Here is a 27,936-nt window from a genome sequence, read left to right on the forward strand (position 1 = left end):
GAGTTCAGCTTCAATTTCACATTCTCGGACTTTATCTTATTTTAAAAAAAGTGCACTCATCATTTAAAAAGTGCTTATCACCAACTGAAATACTCTATTGCTTCTTTTAAAAATTGCCCATCTTCCACACCTGGAATGTTAAATTCTTTTAAGAGCTCAGAACTTGCTTGTCTTGTTTACACTGTATTTCCAGCGCACCAATAGCTCAGTAACTATTTATTAAGAAAATAACAAGCGGGGTGTAAGGGTCCCAAACAAGAGAGCTCCAAGCCCCGATGTATCTGGAGGCCTTCCAGCATTCCTTGTATAGAGCACAGTCTGAGACCGGGAGGAGGGCTCTAAATAGTTTATTCCAGGGACGGGGGAGGGCCAGGCGGGCGTCCAGGAGCGACGGACCAGGTCGGTGGAGCCTCAGTGGGGGGCGCCCTGCGGAAAACAGAAAGTGAGGACGCAGCTAGGGAGCAAACAGGTTTCCTAGACAGCTCCATCCCACGCCGTCCCACCTCTTTCTTCCTGCAATCGCCACAGAAGACACCAATGGTCGCGTTCACCAGCTGCAGCCCACACAGCAAGATCTCCAGGCACGAGGCGGCCACCAGCAGCGAGAAGAGAGTCACGTTCCAGTAGACAATACCAGGCGGCTGCACGCACAAGCTCCACTGCGTGCGGTTGTACAGATAAGAGCCCCTGCGGGCGGGGCGGGGCCACGTGAGAGGAGGTCACGCGGAGTGCCCCCGCCCCCCGCCCCGCGCACGCGCTGAGGCAGATAGGGAAAGGGCTGTTTTGGCCCACGTGGAGGAAGCTCTCTCGAAGCCGAGTCCTGCCTAGGTTTCCAGGCCCACGTGGGAAAGGCAAGTAGGCAGAGGTAGAGAATGGGAGGGACGGGGCTCGAATACAGGCCAAGCCTTACAAGGTCTCTTTGAAGTGGTAATCCCAGGTGTCATTCATTAAGCATTTGGGTCCAATTCGGAGCGCAGTTCCTGATACCGAGAGGCAGTAGATGCCACCAAGCAACCCGAACGCGGAGCAAAAGATCGAGCGCAGCATCTGGGTGCAGAATACGAGGAGGAGTGAGTAGCCCCCTCTCCACTCGTGTCTAGACCGCACCTGGCTCCGTCCCTCTTATAACCGCGCTCGTCTCCAGTCACGATAAAAATACATTTCTCGTCAAACCCCGGGGCTTGGAGTTGTGCTCACCCTAGGAGCCAGCGGCCGCGGAGGTTCATGGGGATTGTAGTCCCCTCTGGGCAGGCCCGCTGAAGCCTAAGATTTGCAGGTGCGAGGGAGGAGTGAGGTAGAGCCTAGGAGTCTGCAGAGGAACTCGGGAAGCTAGGAATTCTGTAGACGGGCCGTGGCTTTACGTATAGATAGTCTGAACCTGGATCTTACCCTGCAGCGATTTCCACAGCAGCCTGCACCACAACAGCCTTTGCCCCCTGCGCGGACGGCAGCAATTCCCGGACACAGTATCTATGAGAGAAGAGTCAATGTGATAGCGAGCCCCCCACGTCCCCAACTTGTATCCGTTCTTACCGCCTCCAGGAAGCTGCCTGTGATGGCCTCAGCCCTTTGGACTGCAGGAAGGCCGTATCTCTGGGGCACTGTCGAGCTCTGCTTTAATTTTTCTTTATTTCTGTGCTTATTTATATCTGTCCAGATTGTAGCCTCTAGGAGGGTAGGGCCCAATATCATTATAGCCCCTATAAACCTTCAGTAGGTGCCAACGGAACGGGAGTCAGGAGGCCTGAGTTTAATGCCAACCTTGTGCTCACTGCATACTCCATGAATTGATTCACCTCTGGGGGTCTCAGTTTTGTCCTCTGTAAAATGGGTCTGCAAGACCTACCTCCCAGGGCTGTTCTCAAGATCTTAACGGAATAACAGGTTGACGATGTCAAGATGGGCTAAGGGTAAATGCTCAGTAACTATAAAGTCCCTCAACAGCAGGTAGGAATAGTGGTGTTGGAGTGTCTGGTGAGTTGGGGTTATGCGGGAGGGTGGAGGAACATGATAGTGAAGACTGCTGGGAAGTGTAGGAATCCCCAAGGTACAGCCCTGATCCTCTTTGTCTTTCTTTCTCCTATAGCCCCGCCCCTCTTAGGACATCAGCTGTTCCCTGTAACAGAAGTTCCCTCATAAGTCGATGCCTCCAAATTCAAACCTGCCTGAAAGACATTCCTTTCCTTCAGTGGGTCTTGAATCTGTCAGTCCTTTCTTCTTCCCCACCGTCAATCCCTAATCGCCTCCCATGAGAATGATGTGCTCAACCTCCATACTAGGTTCCTGTAGCTCTTGCCCTGTGCTCCCCTGCCACTCCATCCTACATTACTACCATCAGATTAAACTTAGTTTTCAACTGATCTTTTCCCAAATCCAATCCCTTAGGGTCTCCTCAAAGAGGAACCCATCAAGACTGAATTTGAGGCAGGAATTCAAGGCTCCTGACTTCGGCTCCAGCCTTATCTTTGTTATCCCAGGCCAAGTTCTCTGAAATTCCACAGCTGTTTGGATCTTTGCTTCCTTGGGTGCCTTGTCTGAGTCTGAGCTGAGTGAGTTTAATTCCATAATAGCGTCCACAGCAGCATTACAGAAACACCTGCAGAACTGAATGAATTTTCCACCAGATGCTCCCTGCTCTCACACGTCTGACGGCAGATCTAGGGTCAGTGCTGGCCTCCTTGCTGAGCCTCTCTGGCACTTACTTAGAAGTTCCTGGATCCAGAAATCTCTGGTATTTGGATTTACCTTTTGGATTCACCAATTTTGAATGACCTCCCCATTGGAGATGTTTACTTCTCTAGTCAAAGGGTTTGTCTCCTCTTGTTTGCATTTCTGTCTCGCTTTCTGTGATCTCCTCTGATCGAAAAGAGAAGGATCATTGAAAACGCAAGAGGAAATGTGAAGGAAAAGCCGGGCTGGGCTAATAAGCTAACTCACAAATCCAAGTGCAACAAGTGTCGGATTACTGATCTAAGTTCTGCTGGGCGAACTCCTAAATCTAAGTTATTGGTGGCGGTTTGCTGCTTCCCTGTTCATGTTTTTTTTTTTTTTTTTTTTTTTTTTTTTTGCTAGCCAGCTGGATTCTCAAAGAGACATATCTGGCCTTGAAATGTTGGTTTGCTTCCTCCCTGCCTCTACTTTTGTGATAATGATGCTGCTAAAGCTGTTCCACGCCTATTGGCCGAATACCCAAAGCTTGTAATTAACCCTATAAAACCTCACGCACACATCTTGGAGGTGCTGAGAGCTTCTGAGTACAAGCCCCTCTAAGCCTGCCGGCATAATAAGTCTGAGTACTCCAACTCTGAGTGGTGCTTGTTTCTTGCTGGCCTGTCATTTCCGTAACAGAAACACTGAGTTTATAGCTCAAATCTGTTTACTTTTCTCCATCTCCATGGCTGTTGGCCTAGTCCAAAGCCACTAACATCTCCCCTGGGCAACTGCAGTGACCTCATTCTGGGTCCACTGCTGACCTCCTGCTGTCCATTCTCCACCCAGTAGCCAGAGAGATCTTCTTAAGTCCAATAGAAAAGGGACTAACTAGAACTCAGACTTGGCTGATGGGAATGCAATTAATATAAGCACTTCAGACAACTGTTTGGCGATGTCTCTGAGCGCTGAACATTTGCATACCTTCAGAATCAACAGTTTTCCTCCTAGGTATATATTCAACAGAAATGCAATTGTGCCTTCACCTAGAGACATTTACAGGAATGTTTCGAGAGCATTATTTGTAATAAACCCACACTGGGATCTCTCCAAGTGTCCCTCAACAGTAGAATGTTAAAGTAAATTGTGATCTATTCACACAATGGAACGCATAAGAAATCATAAACCACGACTATATGTAATAATGTGGATGAATCTTACGAACATAATATTGAGCTCAAGAAGCCAGACACAGAAGTGTCCATGCTGCACGCTTCCGTTTATATAAAGTGCTTTACAGGTGAAACTAATCAACGATGTAGACGTCAGGATAGTGAAGTCGTTGTTGGTGGGGCGTTCAGGCCTGGTGGGAGGCATGTCTGGGATTCTGGTAATGACCCCTGTCTTGATCTGAGTGCCAAGTACATGGGTGTGTTCCCTTTGTAAAAATTGGCTGAGCAGTACATGAAGGAGCTAGGCATTTGTCTGTATGACGTAAATAAAAAGTTCCCCCCACAGTTTAAGAAGTTCAAAAAAAAAAAAAAAAGGTAAAAAGTCCATCAGTAGTTTTCTGGGTACTTATAATAAAATTCCAGTTCCTCACTGTGCCTTTCAGGGGTGCTGTGGCCTCTGCCCACCTGAGATCTCGTCTCATTAGACCTCAGCTGCCCTGGCCGCCTGTCTGGTTGTCGCTGCGAGAGCCTGTTTCTGCCTCAGGCTTTTGCACCAGTCCCCCTGTCTGCTACGCCGAGTCCTGCTTTTTGTCATTTGGATCTCAGTTCAGACATCATGTCATCTAGGCCTTTCTTGAAAATGCTATAAAAAGTGGCCCCCCACCTTGCCCTCAAAGTTCTTTATGAGCACATCCTGCTTTGTCTTCTAGATGGGCCCTTGCTCGTGTCTTTGCACAGTGTTAACAGAGCGCAGGTTAAGGCACTAGCCTAGGCGCGCAGCAGCCAACACAACAAGCAGGGCTTACGGTCTCGCTTCCTGCTGTGTGTTTCCCTAGTGGGCTCACCGGCTTCAGGGAGAGCGGGGACCTCGCCTGTGTCCCTGTGGGGTAGCACAGACCATGTGACTACATTTGACACAGCATTCTCAAGGGTGGCAGCAAGAGGGTTGCTGGGAGTGAGCAAGTGGAGAGGGCATCGTTGGGAATCTCCCCAGAGGCAGGCTGATAAGATTGTGGCGCTTTAGACTGAGGCTGGAGAAGGGGTGTGATGTGACGGAGCGTGAGTGTGTCAGCCTGGGAGGAGTGTGACGTCTCAGAGACAGTTGAAGTCAGAGCCATGGAGTGGAGTCCAACGGCCATAACGCCGTGCGGGAGGGGGAGTGGGAGAGAAGACCCGGACAGCCGGACGGACGGACGGACGGGTGAGAGGGGACTGCTGAGTGACGGAGAAGAGGTCTCCCCATTTAGCTAAGGAAGGTGTGGCCAGCAAAAGAGACGCAGGTGAGACATCCCCCGGAGAAGTTCATCAGCCAGCCATCCTGAGGAGTGGGGAACTGTACTGGGTTGATTTTTTGTCTTCATGCCATGAAGATATTAAATTCTCTGGACCTTCCAAAAAGTTCCCCTAAATGGGGAGGGGGTGGCGAATGGGGGTTAGGAAGTCCAGGAAATCTGGGTGTCCCCGTCCCCCACTCCTGCTGACAGATTCTAGTCTCCAGGAAGCCGCCAGGACCCACCCTTCTCCACCATCTGGACCCAGGTTCTGAGTTTATCCATGGCGCCCAGTGCAGAGTGGGCATCGGGAACGTGTGCTGAGAGCGAATGGACATGGGGGCGGGGGAGGTGACACCAAGCTGATCTGTGACATCGCTCCCTGGCTCCAGATACTGTCATGCACCTGCCCTCCGCCGCCAAGCCCATCATTATCTTGCCCCGACAACCTCCCACACAATCAGCTGCTCCTTCTGCCTCAACGCTGGTAGCCAGTGTTCCCAGCATCTGCCAGGCAGTGGGGATGGGGGACGGGGCTTGGGGTGGGGTGGGTGCAGGTAGGACATACTCCGTACCCTGGAGGTAACTGTTTAGAGCAGCGAGGCTCCTTCCCCTCAGACATTCAGCTCAGGACCCCGGGGCTCCTCCAGAACCTCCCTTACAGAGCGCTCAGTGTTTGGGGGCAGACTGGACAGGCTCCAGGTCCCCAGCAAGCCACTGCCATCTGGCAGCTATCCTTTTCCCTCTCTCCCTCTCCCTCCTGTTCAGAACCCTGGAGAACGGCACCCAGGCCCCTGGCCTGTGCTCTCAGGCCAGCCCTCTCACCATCAGGCCCCCGCCGATGAAGCCGGCCATGAGCCAGACTTGCAAGCTGATGTGATCCTTGGTCCAGGTGGTCCTCCCGTTGGGCACCAGCAGGAGAGCGTTGGCCGTGATGCAGATCAGGGAGAGGGAGACGAGGGAGAGCCCCACAAAGCGGGCACACTTCCCCGTGCACATGGCGGAGCGTCTGGTCAGGACAGGCCGTGAGTGAAAGTGAGCCCGAGCTCCCCAGGACCCAGAGGAAAACAAGCCTCGAGCAAAGGTCGGGGAGGAGGTGCGCGCAGCTGGCAGGAGCTGATGATAAGGGACAGAGGCACCAGGCAACCCGGGGCTGCTGCAAAGACACAGGCAAAGGGGAGGAGGTGGGGGAGCGAGACACCCAGAGGAAGTTGCCTGGTGTTAGTGTGTTCTTCCTCTTTTTCTGCACACACGCCTCTCCACAGGCCCTCTGTCTGCTCCTTACCTGCTCTGAGACTTAGCCAAGTCTCTCAGACTCCGTTGCCTCATCTGATGCCCCTTGGCTCTCGGTCGGTGGTGAGGATTAAATGGGACATGGAGAGAAGCATTTTGTAAACAAGGATGCCCTAAGCAGATGTACTGTGGCCTCATCATCTCTGTTAATCCCATAGGGAAGGTTCCTCCTGGAAAATGACTAAAAAAATAGTGGTGGATGTTTGTCGTCCTTCCGTTTCTCCTTGGTCTTATTGCACCCTCCTCCTTTTGAGGCCACCCTCTGTCTCTCAGGCAGGCTCTCGACTGAGGTCTGATTGATTAAAGCATCCATCTCCCTGGCTTCCATATTTGATTCAGTGATGGCCACGTGATCCAAGCCAATCCCGTGAGAACCAATTTCTGGTTTTTGTTGTTGGCAATGTGAGGTTGAAGTCCTGTGTTTTGTCGTGGTGCTGCCGTTGCTGGTGGCATAGTGTCGCCTGCCTGCTGGAGAGTGAAGTCCATCCAGAGGAAAGAACGATCGAAACTTGGGAGAGGGACTAAGTCTTGATGACGTCATCGAACTTGTAGATCCAGCTGTGCCTGAAGCCTGATTGTTCCTTGGAAAGTTTTGATGATGGGACTCACTTTGTGTTTCCGTCAACTGCAATATAAAAAGTCTTTTCTGATACAGAGATGAGGTCATTAAGCCCTTGCTGTGGACAGGGCCTCGTGCTGGAGAGTATAGGGATTCACAGTTGCATGCATGGGACTCATATATGGGGTTTGGGAGCAAAAAAGAGAGGGAAGGCCCAAGTAGGATGTAGGATAGTGGTGCCCTTGGAGAGATGAGGGTGGCAGGAAGTTCTGGGGGGCTTCAGAGAGCACGTGATGAGGGTATCACGCAGGAAGTGATGTCCAGCTAGTGGCCTCTGAGGTAGCTTGTCCCAGCAGCCCTCTCAAACGGCTACAGAGACATGGAAAACGGTGAGTGCTTACAGCTCAAATTGAGTGCCAAAATCTGGGAGGGACTCCTCCTGTTGATAAGACAGAGGAGCCGGACAGAAAAATGTACGAGGAAGTTATTCCTTGAATCAGAGGATATCTGAAAAAAGGAAATGCTTGGCATCTCCCTGATCCTGACACATAGACAGTTACTGTGGTAACCGATGTTTGGTTTTGCCCTTGTTGTATCGTTTAGTGTTTTATATTTTCTTCCATGTTGTTTCTGATGTCTCTTTCCATTAAATTTTCTCTCTCTTTTTATGAAAGTTTTTACATCCTCCTGTGTTTTATTTATTTTATTTTTTTTATTGGAGTACAGTCAGTTTATAATGTTGTATCAGTTTCTGGTGTACAGCATCATGCCTCAGTCATACATAGACATGTATTCATTTTCATACTCTTTTTCATTACAGATTACTACAAGACATTGAATACAGTTCCCTGTGCTATACAGAAGACACTTCTTGTGTATCTATTTTATATATAGTAGTTAGTATGTGCAAATCTTGAACTCCCAATTTATCCCTTCCTATCCCTTCTGTGTTTTAGATGGCATGGTTTAAATCCTGGTAGTGGTTGCTTGTAAGTGTCGCAAAAATATTCTTTAACTTGTCACCTTGCTTCTTTCTGAGAAACCTCAGACTGCCTGTCATCCCAGAAGCCTTCTTTGAGGGGTTCTGTACAGACGGTTTATGATGCTTAGCTTTATGGCTTATGGCTACCTGACCATCTGATCCTACCTGACCATCTGATCCTGTGATAAAGATTGAACTATTTGCTCCAATTCATAAATCCCTCCTGCCCTTTGCTATATCATTTTGTAGCCTCTCCCACTAGAGGTATATTCTACCTCCCACCCTATGGGCACAGTGGAAGGTGGGCAGAATTGGCAATATTCCTGTTCTGGGCCTCAGTCTCAAGAGGCTTTGTGTGTTGCTACTTGACATCTTGTGCCCCATCGTTGCTATGGAGAAACATGCCCAAGTTAGCCCAATGGTAAAAGGAAGGCATAAGGTACAAGGAAAAGCCCCTGATCAGATCCCAGCCCACATCAAGTGACTTTCAACAAATCCATATACGTTTGGGTGAAGTAAATGCTTGTCTTTGTAAGTCAGTAAGACTTTGTGGGATTTTTTGTTCCACAGCAGTAGCTGACTGACACAGACCTCATTATCCCGGCCACAGCTGATTGATCCAAGAATGATTAGCTGAGCAAAAGCAGACATGAAACCGGAAACCTGTGAGGTAGCTTGAGGTGAAAACTCACCCAACAGAGGAACCCTCACTGAATGATGACTGATCAACATATTGGATCATCATTCTTAGGAAAGGTGACTACAGACCACCTGAGAGAGTCATTAGAACTGAGGGAAGTATGAAAGCAGTGCTTGAAAAAAAACCGTGAGGCAACTGAAACAGTAAATAAGCAGAAGCCATGAGAAGAGAATTGTGTAGAATACAGTTATTCAAAAACAGCACAGGAGAAGGAAGCACATGGACTGGGGAGTAGAGGTGGAGAGCCTGGGTCCAGGTAAGGCGATGAGGAGAGGTTCTGCAGAGTCACCAGAAGTGATGTTGAGTTACCTGAGCAGCTGTGATGCCCGCGTAGCAACCTTCCCACTGTGGGCCTGAGGAGGGGATCCAGCCATTGTCCCGATGGACCCGGAGTAGGGCCAAGAGCAAAGTGCATATTCTTCTCACGTTCAGCGATCCTGAGTCTGAGAGGTGGTACTACTTTTCAAGCTAATTAAAGAGAGAAAAGAAAAGTTGTGTGTGGGGATGGCCCACAGATATTCATTTATATTATATTTTCTACACTTCTGTGTACATGAAATAATGTTAGTAGTGTTAATGACACCAGGGGGATTCTGAAAATTTTCCCCAAAACAAGTTAAGAGGCACATCGTCCTGAGGACTGAAAGAAAGAGAACTCTTGAGAAATATTTACTGTAGGATTCAGGTGGAATTTTCAGGAAGGGTTTCACTATACTCTCCTGGAAGGAAGAGCAGAGGACATTAAGGAAGAAAAAGCTGAGATGAGAAGGCACCAGCGTCTTTTTGAAGGAGAAGAAGGAGAATTTCTTGGAAACTCAAAATGCACAGAGTGCTGAAGCTCACGTTGGCAGCACCGAAGAAGAGAACTCAAAGTGAGACCAAGTGGGTGAGGGATACAGAGGACAGACTTGAGCAAAATTCACAGGAAAAGGACCAAAAGACTAGGAAAAAAAAAAAAAAAAAAAGGACCAGAAATGAAAGCAGCAGAAGGGAAGGTGACAGGGAGAACAGAGAGGAAAGGGAAGGAATCCAGCTGCTCCCAAAGACCAGAACAGGGCTGGTGGAAGCGTCCCCACAGATAACAGATCTGTGCTGGGAGAAGGCTTCCCTGGGCATACATTCACTTGAGTTAGCAGCCTGGAGGGCATCCTGTATCCCAGGTGAAGTATGAAAAGTGAGCTGAACCTAGATCCATCCTGACAAAACGTGTGACTTAAAGGAAACATCTCAACAAAGTTAAAAGGCTTCCTAAAAAGGAACAGAAGTCTGTCTGACTTGAGGCTTCTCTGTAGCACTAAACATCCAGAAGACAACGGCGCAATGTCTTTAGTTATGACAGTGAAAAAAAGCCATGACTCAATTACTGTATATATATTCAAATTACGTTCTGTGTGTCAAAAGCAACAGAACTGCATTTCTGAGAATGTTTGGGTTTTGAAATACCACTATGTCTCTTCCTCCTTCCTCCTCCTCCTCCTGCCCCCCCCACCCTTCTTCTTCTTTTTCTCAGTAAGAGAGGACATGAAATAAATACTCCAAAATAGGGAAATCTTGGCATAACTAAATAATTCTTAGAAACCCAGTTCTGAAACTGAATGTTTTAAAAAATCCTTTTAAAGAGAAAACATATAATGTAAATTCTAAGAAATATATTAACAGTAGTAAAGATGTCAATTTTTTTTGAGGAGCGAGGCAATTAGGTTTAGTTATTTACTTAAAAATTTTTTTTCAAATGGAAGTATTGGGGATTGAACCCAGGACCTCATGCATGCTAAGCACGCACTCTACCACTGAGCTGTACCCTTCCAACAAGATGTCAATTATTTATTGCCTGCCATGACCAGAGTCCATTGTAAAGAGATATATCAGGTCACAGAAAACCAACTCTTCTGAAACAAAAAGGGCATTTACTGGTTCAGGCAGTCAAAAATGGGGGGAAAGTATTTGTGAGAGACATATCTGGTAAAGGATTGTTATCCAAAACATACAAAGAACTCTGAAAACTCAACAGTAAAAAAAAAAAAAAAAAAAAAAAAGAACCACCTGATGTAAAAATTACATAAAAGACCCGAATAGACACCTCATCAAAGAAGGTATATAAATGACAAATAAGTATATGAGAAGATGCTCAACATCATATGTCATTGCCCTACAATATGATACCACTACAAACCTATTAGAATGGCCAAAATTCAAAACACTGACAATATCAAATGCTGATGACGATGTGGAGCAACAGGAATTCTCATTTATTGCTGGTGGAAGTGCAAAGTGGTACAGCCTCTTTGGAAGAAATTTGGCAGTTTCTTATAAAACTAAACATACTCTTACCATATGACCTAGGAATCTTGCTTCTAGGTATTTACACAAATGAGTTGAAAACTTATTTCCACATAGAAACCTGCATACAGATATTCATAGCAGCTTTATTCCTGATTGCCAAAACTTGGAAGCAACCAAGATGTCCTTCAATAGATGAATGGATAAATAAACTGTGGTACATCCAGGCTATAGAATATGTTCAGCCCTAAAAGAAATGAGCTCTTAAGTCATGAAAGACATAGAGGAAACTTAAATGCACCAATCTGAAAATGTTATAAGTTATGTGATTCCAACTATAAGACATTCTAGAAAAGGCAAAACTCTAGAGGCAATAAAAAGGTCAGTGGCTACATGGAAGCAACCTAAATGTCCATCAATAGATGAATGGATAAAGATGAAACAGCCTACACTCTATGCAGTAAGTATCTCTCCAAATAAACCTACCTTTACTAAAAAAAAAAAAAGATGTAATATACATATATAATGGAATATTACTCAGCCACAAAAAAGAATGAAATAATGCCATTTGCAGCAACATGGATGGACCTAGAGATTATTGTACTAAGTGAAGTAACTCAGACAGAGAAAGATGAATATATGATATCACTTATATGTGGAATCTAAAAAAATGATACAAATGAACTTATTTACAAAACAGAAACAGATTCACAGACATAGAAAACAAACTTATGTTTACCAGAGTGGAAGGGATTGGGGGAGGGATAATTTAGGAGTTTGGAATTAACAGATACACACTACTATATATAAAATAGATAAACAACAAAGACCTACTGTATAGCACAGGAAACCTTATTCAATATCTTGTAATAACCTATATTGGAAAAGAATCTGAAAAAGAATACACACACACACACACACACACACACACACGTATCTAAATCACTATGCTGTACACCCTGAAACTAACACAACATTGTAAATCAACTATACTTGGGGGAAAAAAGATCATTGGTTGCCAGGGGTTCAGCAATGGGGGAGGGTTGAATAGGCAGAGCACAGAGGATTTTTAGGACAGGGAAATTATTCTGTACGATACTGTGATGGTGGATCCATGTCATTATACATTTGTCAAAACCCATAGAATGTACACCACCAAGACTGAACCCTGTGTGGACTATGGACTTCGGGTGACAGTGATGTGTCAATGTAGGTTCATTGACTGTAACAAAAGTTCCACTCTGGTGGGGGATATTGTTAGTGGGGAAGACTGAGCGTGTCGGAGGCAGTGGGTATACGGAACTCTCTGCACTTTCTGCTCACTTTTGCTGTGACCCTAAAACTGCTCTAAAAAATAGTCTTTTTTTAGTGTCCAAGCTGAGAGAGTAGATCTTAAAAGCTCTCATCACAAGAAAAAAAATTGTTACTATGTGAAGCAATGGATGTTAACCCAACTTACAGTGGCAATCATTTTGCAATATATACATGTGTATATCAAATCATTATTTTGTATATTTAAAACCTATACGATGTTATCTGTCAGTTATGGCTCAAATTTTAAAAGGTCGCCAAAAAGATTACAGTGGGTTTTAAAATTGAGACAAAAAGCTAATGATATATTTAGAAAGTCACAAAGTAGTGCATCAAGAATTGGACGTGGGTGAAGGTGTTGATTCTGTTGATACCATGTGGTCAAACAAGAAAGCACCAGACTTGCAGGAGAACAATCTCGGTGACAGTAGGGGAACACCCTTGAGAACTGCTGCATCACGAGTGCCCTTGATGGCACAGAGGACAGTGTGGTGCGGAAAAACACAGACGTCGGTAACTCAGGCAGAAAATGAATCAGAAGGGTCAGACTCTGAAGAAACTCTGGGAATATTTTAACCACTATTTCACTTACAGTTTTCTTTTCCTGTATGCATGCACTAGCATGATTTTTTTTAAGGGCCCTTAAGACCTTTTAATTATAAAATAAGCATTTCAGGTGCTAAGAAAACGCAGTGTTATAATTTACAAGGCAGCATCTTTTCTTGGCGGTACACAAAATGATAGCTTGTGTTACAATTGCAGGTGTCTTAGATTCAGCGAAATTCAGTACTGAGCATCCTCTCTGGATGGGCCCAGTTCTGGGCCCAGTAGATCAAGCACTAACCTTGCCCAATAAGGTTCCTCCCTGTAGTTTAGATTCTACTTTGGGGAGACAGGCAATAAACAAGAAATTAGAGACTGTGCTAAATTCTGTACAGCAAGCAGCAGGATGTGATGGAAAGGGATGTGGGCGGCAGCTACTCTGGAATCTGCGGTGAGGGAGTGAGAACCACACCGAGACCTGGGCAGGAGGGGTCCCTGCCTGGCTTTCTGCTTAGTCCAGTGTTTCTCCAACTTTAACCTTGTGCAGATCTCTGGGGGATTTTGTTAAAATGCAGATTCTGACTCAGTAGGGCTGGGAGAGAACCAGAGAATCTGCATGTCTAACAGGCTCCCAGGTGACTGAAGCTCCTGTTCTAAGGACCGCACTATGGTGGCCAGGCTGCGGGGTGCCCTGCGTATCACAATGACTGAAACCCGAGGCCCCTTTCCATCCCTTTTGGCCTGTGAGAAAGTCTTGGAAAGTTTGTTAACTGACTGCGCTAATGGGGATTATAAGAGAGCATCGTGCTGGCTGGAGTGGCCTGGGGACAAAGGGGCTGCAGCTGTGTGTGCGCCGGTGGATCTGGTCAACCACAGAGGAGCCTGGGCCCAGAGCAGCTTCTGCTCACCCTGCCCCCGCCATCCTGGGCCGACCCACAGGCTCGGAAGCCCGAGCCCTGGTCCAGGGAAGAATCTGGCTCCTTTAGCCTCTGAATTGTGAGGAGGCTAGCAGGCCGAGGGTGTGAATGTGGGCCAGGCCTCGGGCATACCTTGATTTACACATTTAAGTATTTATTTATGTATTCATTCATTCATTTATTTATTTTTATTGATTCAGTTATACATGTACAAGATAGTGAATGGATTTCCCTGTGTTAAACGGTAAGACCTTGTTGTTTTTCAATTTTATATCTAGTAGTTAGTATCTGCAAATCCCAAACTCCTAATTTATCCCACTCCGCACCTTGTGCATTTAAGTACTTCAACTTAGGGTTTATATGCCTTCATTTGTGCTGCTGTCCTGGTCCTTACAGATGTTAGCAGTGGGCCTGCGGGATATGAAAGTAACAATAACTAACGTAATAGTAATGGCTGTACGCCAGGCTCGGTTCTAAGGACTTAACACATGTTAACTCCCGGGATTCTCCTAACAAACCTACGAATGGTTTCCTCATCCCCGTCTTGTAGATCAGGAAACTGGAAGAGCCTGCATTGGAACCCTGGTGGTTGGGCTCCAGGGTCTATGCGCTTGACCGTGGAGCTCTGTGGCCTCTGCTCAGAGAGGGGAGCATCCTGGAGGAAGCCCAAAGGACAGGAGGAGGCAGGCACACGATGAGCTGGAGGCAGAGCAGCGCTGGGGAGAGGAGTTGCACTAAGGAACCGAAAAGAGGCCAGTGTGATTAGGAAGGGAAGAGAGGTCCAAGGGGAGGAGACAGGCAAGATGAGAAAGGTAGGCAGGGGCTAGATCATGCAGGGCCGTCTGAGGAACTTAAAAGGCTTTGGAGGGTTTTAAGCAAGGGGTGACATGATTTTATTTACTTCAGGAAAAAAAACTGATGTATAGTTTGTTTACAATGTTGTGTTAATTTCTGGTGTACAGTATAGTGATTCACTTATACATATATATATTCCTTTTCATATTCTTTTTCATTATAGGCCATTAAAGGGTATTGAATATAGTTCCCTGTGCTGTACAGTAGGACCTTGTTGTTTATCTATTTTATATATAGTAGTGTGTATCTGCAAATCCCAAACTCCCAGTTTATTTCTCCTTACCCACTTTCCCCCCTGGTAACCCTAAGTTTATTTTCTATGTCTGTGAGTCTGTTTTGTAAATAAGTTCATTTGTGTCTTTATTTACTTAAAAAAATTTTTTTTGAGGGAGATAATTAGGTTTATTTATTTGTTTACTTGATAGAGGAACTGAGGATTGAATCCAGGACCTTGTGCATGCTAAGCATACACTCTACCAATTGAGCTATATCCTACCCATTTCATTTACTGTTTAAAAGCCCATGTTGGTGGTGTCTAGAGAATGGCTTGCAGGAGGGGAGGGTGGAAGCAGGGGGACCAGTGTGAGGAGATTATTGCAGTAGCCCAGGTGAGGAATGACTTAGGTGTGGATCAGGGACACACAGAGACAGAACTGGATTCCTGGGGGTTTGAATGTGAGGGAAATGGGAAAAAAGAAAGAGATCAAAGATGGTTTCTGAATTTGGGGTTTGGGTAACTGAATGGATAGTGATTTTGTCTTCTTAAGTGGGGAAGTTAAAGGTATGAAGGGAGACCCAGGCTGTTCAGAGGACCTGATGAACTGCGGCTGAGGATGGTTTGTAATACAAGCTGGGGTCGGGGGGAAGGACGCATGCTCTCTCAGCTTAGTAAGGCCAGTGTTGTCAGCTCCTGACAAGTAAGGTCCAAATGAGGACCAGAGGGAGCCCTCAGAAGGGAACTGTTCCTCAGATGGTGAAGAATATTTTGAATTCATATTTTTCAGTATACACCCTGCAAGTATAACCCTTCTGCATTTCTCTCTTCCCTCTCCGCTGAGCGCCCTGGAGACAGAGCCCACCCCACCCCCCCTTGCCCTCCACTCTATGTTTGTGCTGTGATAGCAGGAAAAAGTGCTTTTGGTTATGATATTTATAAGACCCAGAATGTTTGGGGAATAGATTCTTTCCATAGGCAGGAAGGGGTGGTGTTTCCTGAGAAAAAGGCAACACATTAACCGGGGTCAGAGAGAATGGTGAAAAGAGACAGGGTGCCGGGAATGCATTATCTGCCAGTGAGTCACACTTTTGTGTGTAGGACAAGGAACAAGGTTGCTGGAGCAGGTGCTCCACACCTGGTGTCTCTCTCCTCGTTATCTCCAGGGGAAGCTATCTGAATATTGCAGTAAGGATCGCTTAACTCCTTATCATAGGAGGCTAGCAAGGCAGAATCCTGAACGGGGGAGGGTCACTTCCTGTTCCATATCCTCTAAGAGGCGTCAGTCACCACATCCTCATCAGAGACCGCTGAGCATCAAGGAAGAGATGCCCACGGAGGGCAGGCCGGTGGGGAGCACATCATGGTCTGTCCCTCCATTGGTCCCTCTCTTGAGGGTCATTAGAGACACCCTGTGGGGCTATGAGAGGGGCTTGCCCGTGGTCCCTGTTTTCCTTATTTTGGGTGATGTGTTATTTTGCTAGGGCCGCCATCACAAAGCCCCATGGACTGTGTGGCTTCAACAACAGACTTTATTTCTCCAGTTCTGGAGGCTGGAAATCTGAGGTCAAGGTATCGGCAGGACTGGTTTCTCCTGAAGCTTCTTTCTTTGGTGTCTCCCTGTGTCTTCACGCGATCTCTCCTACCTACCTGTCTGTGTCCCGATTTCCTCTTCCTATAAGGACATCAGTCATATTGGATTAGGGCCGACTGTAATGACCTCTTTTTAACTTAATTACCTCTTAAAAGACCTTGTCTCCAAATAGAGTCACATCCTGAGATACTGGGGGTTCGGACTTCAACGTATGAATTTTGGGGAGATACAACTGAACCCTTAACAGGTGGGTAAGTCTCCCTTCCAACCACAGAGCAAGACTGGAGCAGTAGTAGCGATCTATGTCTATAACCCTCAATTTTATCAACATTATCTGAGGAGGAGAGGAAAGAGATATGCTAAGTTTTTTTTAACTTTTTTTTTTAATGAAGATACTAGGGAATTGAACCCGAGACGTCGTGCATGCTAAGCACATGCTCTACCACTGAGCTATTTCTGCCCCCCCACTTAACTTCTTGATTTAATTGGGAAGACATAGCGTGTTATTTTACTCTTGACTCCAAGTCAAGAAATACAAGTTAAGAAATATTTTTGAAAATATTTAAGGAAAAATTAGAGAAATAAATAATGGGCTCTCTGCCTTCTAAAGCTTCAGAAAGATAAAGCAAAGAAAATTTAATCCATACAGCAGAAGAGAAAGCATCAAAGAAGCGTAAGAAACAGAAAGCATAAAATAAGATGACTCATTATACTAAATATGTGGATCAAAGCAATTCATGTAAATATTTTAAATTCCTCTATGAAAAAAATTAATATTTTCATATTAAGCTAATTAGCAAAATTCTATTAACAGCAATTGCCTCAGGGGAGGGAAACTAGGCAATGGGAGACCAAGGGAAAGGGAAATTACTTTTCACTTTTATGAAGGTACTATGGCACCTGTTGAATTTTATGTTTATGTTTTGCTTATTCAAAATAATAAATGCATGATCAAATTAAAGCATATCTTTAGATAATATTTTTTTAAGTGTTCATTTTATATTGATACATGGTATATTTACAATGATTATATAATAGCCACAAACCTTCAGGCATGAAATCATATTGTATTGAAATATATATATATATCTATATAGTAATTCACTGCTTTTTATTCTTGCATCATTTTCCCAAGCACCCCATAAATCGGATGTCCAAAAACAGGCTCCCTGAAGGACATGGGTGCTTCCTCAAATCCCCTTTCTCGGCTGGTGCTTGGAGCCGCCAGCTATTCCTGTGGACTTTTTTTTTTGCACACTTTTTCAGTTTTATTATGTAGAATTATTACAGTTCGACTGCACATACACATTATATTGCATGTAAATACATATATACAGTATATTACACTTTTTTTTTAGTTTTCATATATGTACTAATCATTGTTTCTAAGAACAGATTAGATCTCTAGCTTTTTAAACTTACATAGTTATCAAAGGAATAAAGCCGACTACAAAATAAGAATCAACAGAATGAGGTAATCTAATCATAAAGGACAGTCAAATGTGCTTACACATATTCAAGAAATCAAAATAATAATTAGTTCATTTGTGTCCTTATTATTATTGTTATTATTTTTTAGATTCTTCATATAAATGATGTCATATGGCATTTTTCTTTCTCTTTCTGGCCCACTTCACTTAGAATAACAGTCTTCAGGTCCATCCATATTGCTGCAAATGGCACTATTCTGTTCTTTTTTATGGCTGAGTAGTGTTCCATTGTATATATGTACCACATCTTCTTTATCCAGTCATCTGTTGATGGACATTTGGGTTGTTTCCATGTCTTGGCTATTGTAAATAGTGCTGCTATGAACATTGGGATGCATGTGTCTTTCTGAATTTTATTTTTCTCCAGATATATGCCCAGGAGTGGGATTGCTTTGAAATACACTTTTTAAAAAAAGAAAAGAAAAGAAAAGGAAATATATAAAGTCAGAATACTTGGAAGTACACTGGGAAACTATCCATCTATCTATATCTATATATAGACAAGGAAATAAAATAGTAGGGAGAAACTGTAACATAACTCACCAGACTTTGGCAGATGAACTAAGAAAAAAATACACAAAAGTACAAAGGTATTGAGAATTTAAGTGATAATAAGGTTAACTGATTCATTAGCCAACCGTTCAGCAAATATTTACTGCCTTGTATGACGTGCACCAGGTCCTTTGCTGGATACCAGGAACACAGCGATAAATAAAGTCTCCATGCTGGAGCTCACATTCAGATGGTGTTTGTTGAACTTTGTAGCTCATCAGTGGAGACCACGCCCTTTTCAATGCCAATGAAACATTTAGAAAGATTGATAAAATACGAGGCTCCAAAGGAAATACCAAGTACCCCAAACCTGAAATTGTACCGGCCACCTTCTCCCACCATAATGCAATAAATCAGAAATTTACAAATGTTTAAGTAACAAAATCCAACCTTTAAAAAAGAAACCCAAAACAGTGCCAAATAATTCTTTGGTCACCAAGAAAATCCAAATTGCAAACATAGATGATTGTAAACAGACAGTTAGAATGTATCATGGCAAAACTCGAGGAATGGATGTAAACGACACCAGATTACTGAGTAGTTATGGTTAACACTTATGATGGGTGCCAGAGACTTTTCAAACATTATCTCATATAATCCTTACAGCAGATACGGCATAGTGCCCCTGTTGTAAAGATAGACACTCACAAAAACTTGCTGGAGGAGTGTATGTGGCTCAGAGACATTAAGTGACTTGCCTAAAACCACACAGCTGACATCAGTCAAGGTAGGACTTGTACTAAAGTCTGGCAGACTCTTGGGCTTGTAATTGCTGTGCTATCTGATCAGCATTGAGGACTGAGGAGGCATGCAGAGGGGAGGAGCCCGTGTTGTAAGCTGGCTTTAACCAAAACCTGTTGAAGTGCGGAGAGGCAGACAACAAACAAGTAAACCACACATATACAACTTTAGGGAGCAGTAAGTGCTATGAAGAAAAAGAAAACAAGATAAGGAGATAGATGGACAAGTATGGAGAGCTATTTAAATATTGATTTTATTTATTTTATTTTAAAAAAATTTTTATTGAAGTGTAGTTGATTTACAGTGTTAGTTTCAGGCTTACAACAAAGTGATTCAGTTATATATATATATACACATATATATTTTCTTTTCAGATTCTCTTCCATTATATTTTGTTACAAGAAATTGAATATGGTTCCCTGTGCAATACAGTGGGTCCTTGTTGTTTGCCTGTTTTATATATAGTAGTGTGTATCTGTTAATCCTCAACCCCTAATCCCCTAAACACCTCCTCACCCTTTCCCCCTTGGTAACCACAGTTTTTTTTTTCTATGTCTGTGAGTCTGTTTTTGGTTTGTAAATAGAATTTGTATCTTTTTTTTTCAGATTACACATATAAGTGATATTATATGATATTTGTCTTTCTCTGTCAGACTTACTTCACTCAATGTGATAATCTCTGGGTCCATCCATGTTGCTGCAAGTGGCATTATTTCATTCTTTTTATGACTGAGTAATATTCCATTTTCTATATACACACATATTCTTTATCCAGTCATCTGTTGATGGACATTGAGGTTGTTTCCATGTCTTGGCTATTCTTGGCTATTGTAAATAGTGCTACTATGAACATGTGAATGTGTTTTTTTGCCCAGGAGTGGGACTGCTGGATCAGATGGTAAGTCTATTTTTAGTTTTTTAAGGAACATTCATACTGTCTGGAGGGCTAGTGTAGTTAGGGAGGTCAGGGAAGGTCTCTCCGAGGCAGTGACCTTCAACAAGGAAGTGAGATTTGGGAGGAAGAGTGATCCAGTGATGGCAATGGCAAGTGCAAAGGCCCTAAGGAAGAAAACTTAATATACTATAGGCTCAGCAAAGAACAGCAGAGTGGTTGGAGCTCGGGAAGTGGGGAAGAGCTGTAGAGGGGAGGTGGGGCTCTAGCCCACTTGGTCACTGTTAAGAGATTGAGGGCTGTCGTAGGTGTGATGGGGCAGCCCCCCGGAGAGTCTGGAGCAGGGATTGATGTGATCTGGTACAGGTTTTACTGTTACCCTTTGTTACAGGAGAATGGATTGAAGGAAGGCAAGACCGGAAGTCAGGAGATGAGTGAAGAGCTTACTGTAGTAGCCCAGGTGAAGGATAGTGATGGCTTGAACTGTGGGGTAAAGGCAGAGGTGGGGAAGAGTGATCAGATTTGGGGTAGAGTTTGAACGTAAAGCCATTGGGATCTGCTGAGGGGTTGCGTGCATGGAGGAACTCTAAGATTTGGACCCAGTGATCGAATAAGTGGGGCCATTTATAAACACAAGGAAGCATGGGGAAGACAGATGTTGGGGGGCAGGGGTGGGAGAGGGAGTGTACTCAGAGAAAAGAGAGTAAAGCAGGGAGAGACACGCAAGAGGAGCAGGAGCCAGTAAAAGGACCCCCTAGCAAGCTGGGAGGAAAACCAGGAGAGTGTGAAGTCCTGGAAGCCAACACAGTGCTTCAAGGAGGGGGTGCATCTAACAACTCTGTTAAATGCCACTAAGAGGGTGAGTACTGACCATTTGGTTGTGCTTTATCTCCATAAGTATCCTTTCATCAGAATGGTTGGGATGTGAATAAGAGGAAAGTATAACCAGACATTTGAGGAATGCATTTAACAAGAAAGACCAAGAAACAAACAGAAAGAGGAAATTGTGGGTAATAGACATTGTAAGAAGCACTGGTGGAAAGATGAGGAAGTTCTTTTCTGATTGCTTCTCTTTTCTCTGTAAAATAAGAATTAAGATCACGAGCTAAGGATGGGGGTTGCAGTGTTGCCATCTGAGGCAAGAGAGGGTATTTCAGAGGGCAGAAGAGCGTATTGAGCAGGGAAACCATAGGACTGTTGGGGATACCAAGAGCCTACTTGTGATCTATCATTACACATTCAAGGGGAGATTTATCAGCACAGTTGTTTATCCCCAGCCATGCTCAGTAGCTCAGGGAAAGTCTCACTGTTGGTGGAGTTTGGTTTGACTCTTCTTGCAGTTTTGCAAGTAAGATGGCAGGAGAAGGACAAGAGAATTGAGAGTGTATGCAAAGGAATCATTATAGCCATGGACAATTGGATCTAAACTGGATGATGTGGGAATGTGAAGACATGAAAAGTGTGATGGACAGTGAAAATGTGGAGAGGTCAAAGGGCTAAAGAACCCAAAAGTTTGAAGGATTGATGCTGGGGAATCAGAAGATTGGAAGTGGTACAGTTACTGACAATGACAGGGCTCGAGGGTTTGGCGTTTGGAGGGTGTGGCTGAGGTGGGATGGAAGAGAAGAGTACAAGGAACCAAGAGGTGGGGGTGTTGGGTGGATTGTCTGGGTGGATGTCTGAGTTACACAGACGAAGACAATGCTTAATGATGGAGACATAAACATAAGCCAAATACTTAAGCCCTTGATGATGCCGGTAGATGCTGGAAGATGACTGCAACAAGGACGGGCATGGTCTGTTGGCACGTACTTCAAAGGGGCTGGCGTTTTGAAGGGAGGAGAAATTTTTTGGAAGCAAAAACAGTGGGTAAGAAAGACAACTGCCTCACCTCAGCGTCTGTGGAATGTGGGAAAACAAACAAACAACTACCCCTTCAAAGGGTTGCCAGAGAAGAGTGGCTTCGGAGGAGAGCTATGTTAATAAGCCCAAAAAGGCAAAGGGAAAACTAAGAGAAGAGGTTGATTATTTGGGGGATCTTGTTGATCTTAAGTCCCAGAGGGTCCAACAAAAGGATCTGGGGCAAGAAAGGGAAGAGGTAGGAGACTGAACCCAAGAGGGGATGAACAGAGTCATCTGGGGATAAGTCAAGGTGACAATGGGTGCCCTGACAAGTGTGGACTTCCGACATGCCTACAGTTAAAGGAGATTTATGGCACAATGTCACTTTGTGAAACGTAGGTAGTTGTTTGTAGTCTCTGTCTCGGGGTTGATCTTTTAGGCAGTTTGCAATAATGGTAACAACATACAGCATCTACTGAATACTTAACTATGCTGAGGAGTCTTCTGAGCACGTGCATTTATTTCCTTCATCCTCATGAGAACCCTATTACTATCCCCATTTTAAAGGGAAACAGACACGTTGAGGTTGGGTCACTTGCTCAAGGTCATGAAGGTCGTAAGTGGGGGGCCTGGATTTAAACTCAGGCTGTCTGAATGCGGAATAGTGATCTTACTAGGAAATCGTGGATCTGTCTTTGTGGTCCCCTTAAATTCCTCCATGTATCTTAAAGAAAATTTGGGTGTGTCTGATTCTTTGCATGGTCAATCATCAAGGGAAAAACAGCTTTCATAATGAGCCTTTCTATCTGTCCTAGGAAATGATGTCGTTTGCCAAGAAGCAGTAGTGTATAGAGGTTAGAAGTGCATATTCTGGAGCCAGATTGCCTAGGTTTGTTTCCAGGCCACCCTACTTGACCTTGGTTAAGGTGCTTAGTCTCCCTGGGCCTCAATTTCCTCATCTGTGAAATGGGGGATAATGATAATAAGAATGTGCAGTTTTGTTGGGAGAATTAAATTGATATAAAGTTCTTAGAATACTGCCTGGCACAGAGTAAACACTATATCAGTATTTGCTGCTGCGTTTTTCATGCTAGGCCAATATAGCGTCGATCTCAGAAGGGCTTCTCCAGGGTTCTGGATCTGAATCTGCCTGGGTTCGAACCAGCTTTGTCCAAATTGGTCACCCATGGTCTATCTCTCCGCAACTGATTGAGCAGCTAGAGAGAAAATTAGCAAGGATATAGAAGAATTCAACACACCATCAACCGACAGGATGTAGCTGATACTGACTGGTCGATTACTCCACCCAACAACAGCAGAATACATATTCTTTTCAAGCCCTCATGTAACATATGTCAAGATAGACCCTGTCCTAGGCTATAAAATGAACCCTAACAAATTTAAAAGAATTGGAACCATAGAGTGTGTTTTCTGACCACGATGGACTCAAACTAGAAATCACTGACAGAAGGATAACAGGAAAATCTCCAAACACTTGGCAACTAAAAAAACCCATGGGCTCACTAGCTGGTCGGTACCAACGAGGGCCATTGTTGGTAACAACCTGTAGCCTGTTGGTCCTTGTCTCACCTGTGTGATGCTCCCAGTGTGAAACTGACAGCTAAACCTGCCAGTCATCCATGTGCCAGTGCCATTTTTGGGGTTCTTTGGGGTTCTCAATGCCCCCCAAAGCGACATTGTGTCCCCAGAGAAGTGAGAGGAGCCCCTTCCATGTGTGACTTTGCTTCCTGGGCTCTAGGTGCTGTGAGCTTCGTGCCCCGTGGTTTTCCAGCGGCTCCTTTGGCCTCTGCCTGTGGTCCCTCTCTTCTAGGCCTCAGATCTGAGTCCATCAGGCTGGGCTGGGACTAGCATTCCACACAGACCCATGTTGCCTCCCTCGTCCTACGCTTCTACCCAAGTCCCGACAATCTGCCTTCCCTCTTCCTTGGCTGGAACCTCCATGCGAAGTATCTCAGGCATATCAACTCCCCACCAACAGGCAGGCCCAGGAAGTCTTGGGTCCCAAACTTGGATACCTTCTACTTCCTCCTTCATTTATAATAGAGAAAAATTAGGAACTGCCTAAATGTCCCACGGGGACATGTCACATTCACAGAGTAGACTAATACACAGCCATCCATGAAGAGACTGTCTAATGACATGAAAAGCTGTTCCTGACATATTTTTTATCTTTTTATTTTTAAACTTTTTTATGTAACTGTTTTATTAAAAAAGCGAGCTTTACAAACTACTATATATAAAATATATAAACAAGGTCCTATCATAGAGGACAGGAAACTATGTTCAATATCTTGTAATAACCTATAATGAAAAAGAATATATGTATGTATAATGGAATCACTATGCTGTACACCAGAAACTAACACAACACTGCAAATGAACTATACTTCAATTAAAAAAAAAAGCATATAAAGGAAAAAAGCAAAGTAGGGGGAGAGTAGAATTCAGTGCTAGAGTGTGTGCTTAGCATGCACAAAGTCCTGGGTTCAATTCCCAGTACCTCTCTTAAAAATAATAAACCAACAAATCTAATTACCCACCCCCCAAAAAAGAAAAAATGCAAACTAGTTAGCATGATGTACAGTATGATTAAAGTTTGTAAAACTATGTACCTTCCAATGAAAGAGACAGTAAACACACCAAAATGGCAATGGTGGTTATCGCTGGGTGTTGGGATTGATGGTCAAAGCTGGTTGTTGGGATTGATGGTCATTTGAACTTTCTTTTTAGTGTTTTCTGTATTTTGTAAGTTGCCCAATTGTTGCGTCCAGTTTGCCTCTCTCTCAGTTATCTATCCTCTCAAGTTGGCCACCCCCATGCAATTGAATACTCTCATGTCTTTTTTGTGAAGTACTGGGTACCCTTCTTCACCCTGATCTTGCTGCAGAAAAACGTGTTACAGCTCAGTTGTGACAGGATCCTAGATCCAGGCGAGAGACCAAGCAGCACTCACAGAGGTGGAAAACTCAGGTTTACTACACCAGCAGGCACAAAGGAGTTAACACTCCAAGCTCTGGACCCCATCTGTAGGTTTACACAGGCTTTATAGGCTGCCAGTTTACACTTTGCAAGATTATATGCAAATAAGGTATAACAAAAGTTGACTAATTAGGAACAAGCTTTGTAGAAATGGACCAGTCAGGAGGGAGAGAAATAACCAATCAAGAATGAGGGAAATGTACTAATCAGGAGTGAGGGAATTGTACCAATCAGGAGTGAGAGAAACAACCAATTAGGAGTGAGCCCTATGCAAATGAAGTACTACGAATGGACCAATCAGGACTGAGGGAAATGGACCAATAGAATTCTAGGGGTAAGTTCCACTTTCCTAGAAGTAAGCCTTTTCAGAGGCAAAAAGTGAAAGAGAGCCGCTGGGCCAGGGAACCTGATGGTGCTGGCAGGAGAGTAGTGGCCCTGCTTGGGGGTCCTGCTGGTCTTTTCTATGGGGCTTCCCAACTCAATCTGACCACCCTTTCTTGTTTCTGCTACCCAGTTTTCTTGCTTCCCTCATCACTTCTCCCTCTCCTGGCTGGCTCCTCTTTCTCTGATCATCCTTATGTTCACCAGGATTCTGTTTTTAAGGTCTCTCCTCTCTAGGCCCCTCATTCACTCTCCTAGTTCTATGAGTCCCCTGTCCACTGCCTACCAGAATCTCCACCAGGAGGTCCCACAAGCATTTCAAACTTAACAAGTCCCACCCTGAATTCAATACCTTCCACTCCCACCCCTTCCGACCACTCTAACTCTACCCCCTCCTCTTTCAGTGTTCCCACTTCTTTCTCTCCAGTTGCCCTGGCCAGGAACCAAGGAGCCATCCTTTATTCCCTCACCTCCGCTTGGCCTTCCCTTTGCCTCCAATTCATTGATCATCACCTGTTATTTCTACTTCGTCATTAGCCCTAGGACTTACTTGTTTCTCTCCAATATCAAGGCAGCATCAGCTCCTGCCTGTATTATAACTAAAAACTCCTGGCTGATCTGTCTCAAGTCTTACCCTCTCTTAGTCCATTTTCCCTCCAGCATAGTAGGAATATCTTTCTAAAATTTCTGTAGTAAATACTGAGTGGCTGTTACATCCTAGCACTGTGCTAGGACACAGTTATAACCAGACAGACAAGGTCTCCCCTTTCATGGGATTTACTTGTGAGTGTGTGTTGGAGGAGGAGGGGTAATAAACATAAATAAATGAATGACATAATAAAATAACTGTGATAAGTGCTCAAAGAAAATGAAAGAATAATGTGATGGAAAGTGATGGGGATTAGCAAGTCCCATCTCATTCGAAGCTCCAACCATATTGAACATCATGTAGTTTCTCCCAAGTGCCTTGCTTACCTTTGCCTTAGGGCCTTTGCACAGGCTATTACTATTTTTATCTCTTCTTTAACTAGCTAACTCTACTTGTCCTTCAGGGCTGAGATATAATTTCTTCCAGGAAGCCTTCCCTGATATCCTAGGGCTGTCTTATGTGCCTCCTCTGTGTCTCCAAGAGTCTTTCATCATCACCCAGTCATACTGTACTGTAATTTTCCTGTTACTTCCCTGTTTCTTCTAGGCCTCCCTCCAAGCCAGTGACTTTCAGATGTTTTGACCATGGTATGTAGGAAATATATCTTGTATCATGATGCAGCACATACACACATGGAAGCATGTATTGTGTGTATAAGTGGAACAAACGTTTCACAAAACAATATTTACTCTTACTACATGTGACACACCTAATCTTTTTAATTTTATTTCATTAAAAAGAGAATGTTGTTTGAGGCCCACTAAGTTGATTTTATGTCCCCCACAAAAATCTCATAAACCTGCATTTTGAAAATCTTGTCTTGAACCAGGAGTCAGCAAAACTTTTTCTTTTTTTTTTTCTTTTCTTTTTTTTACAGCTTGACTAATTTTTATGAAGTTTTGTTGGTTTTTTTTTTTTGAAATATACTCAGTTTACAATTTTGTGTCGATTTCTGGTGTACAGCACAGTGCTTCAGTCATATATATATTTATTTTCATATTGTTGGGATTTTTAAATGTGTTTCTTGTTGCTAATTTTCTGTTGTTTGGTTTTTGTTTTGTTTTGTTTTGTTTTGTTTTAGCAAACCTATGAGGAGCCTATTAGTCAATATTTTAGGCTTTGTTGGCCAAATAGTTTCTGTCACAAGTACAGCACTCAGACCCTGCTGTTTCAGTAGCCACATGAAAGGAGCCATAGACCATTCATAAAGAAATGGCTGTAGGTCTATTTCAATATAAATTTATGGATACTGCTATTTGAATTTCCTCTTTTGATTTCTTGGCTTGAGGCCACACAAAAACAGGTGGTGGGCTGGATTTGGCCAGAAGCTATAGTTTACTGACCCCTGCAATAGATGGTAAACTTCATGTTGGCAGGGACCACTCTCTTGTCTCTTCCCCATTGCAAGTCTAACTCAAAGCCATGTGTGCATTCAATCAATATTTAGTTAGTGAATTAGTAAAGAATACAATTTGTGAATTAAACATTTTTATTACAAAAGTGCTGTGTGTTCCTGGAAGAAAAATGAGCAGGACAGCTAAATAAAACAAATAAACAAACCCTGAGTAATCCCACCACTCAGAGATCACAATGTGCTTTCATACTTTTATGAAGGAGAGGGCAGGAAATGAGGGAGGTTATTTTCGGGCCAAGAGAGTGGTGAAAAGTTCTATTTCCCCTCAATCCATCAGGGACCTAGGCTGCCCTTTTGTGACTGTACTGGGCATGCAGGGCACTAGGAAGTCTTAGCAGGGGTGTGTACCCTCATCTGGGATCAAGGAAGTCCTCCCCAACAAAGGAAATGACCTTTAGGCTGATAAGGATTCAGTTGTGCAATCAAACAGGGAAGTTCCACACTGAGAGGGTATGGTGTCTTCATTCCCAGCTCTGGCTCCAGGATAGAGGGGGGGCAGAAAGTGGTGTGAGATCAGCTTGAGGAGGCTGGCAAGGAGCCACATGAAAAGGGCCTTGCCATCTAGCTCTAACTGCCAGTTTACAGGAACTAAATATGGATGAACATATTAAAAAAGAAAACACCCTGAGGAAAAT

General features: G+C 44.1%; 1 protein-coding gene across 1 annotated transcript; it reads right to left on the reverse strand.

The window, feature by feature from the left end:
* Nucleotides 1–331: 331 nt before the first annotated feature.
* LOC105101486 (transmembrane 4 L6 family member 5) lies at nt 332–6,270 on the reverse strand. The gene is made up of 5 exons (XM_031467801.2): nt 5,918–6,270; nt 1,390–1,470; nt 911–1,047; nt 504–687; nt 332–426 (listed from the first exon to the last, which is right to left on the reverse strand). The coding sequence occupies exons 1-5, from the start codon at nt 6,089–6,091 to the stop codon at nt 412–414; spliced, it is 591 nt and encodes a 196-aa protein (XP_031323661.1). The 5' UTR covers nt 6,092–6,270; the 3' UTR covers nt 332–411.
* Between the last annotated feature and the right edge of the window lie 21,666 nt (nt 6,271–27,936).

The sequence above is a fragment of the Camelus dromedarius genome, chromosome 16 (assembly GCF_036321535.1).
Source record: "Camelus dromedarius isolate mCamDro1 chromosome 16, mCamDro1.pat, whole genome shotgun sequence".
Classification (NCBI taxonomy): domain Eukaryota; kingdom Metazoa; phylum Chordata; class Mammalia; order Artiodactyla; family Camelidae; genus Camelus; species Camelus dromedarius.

Coding starts and splice junctions, on each gene's coding strand:
- LOC105101486 (XM_031467801.2), bottom strand. CDS start 6,091: ATGTGCACGGGGAAGTGTGCCCGCTTTGTGGGGCTCTCCCTCGTCTCC. Junction 1,471..5,917: donor TCATCGGCGGGGGCCTGATG/GTGAGAGGGCTG, acceptor CTTCTCTCATAG/ATACTGTGTCCGGGAATTGC. Junction 688..910: donor TACCACTTCAAAGAGACCTT/GTAAGGCTTGGC, acceptor CCCCGCCCGCAG/GGGCTCTTATCTGTACAACC.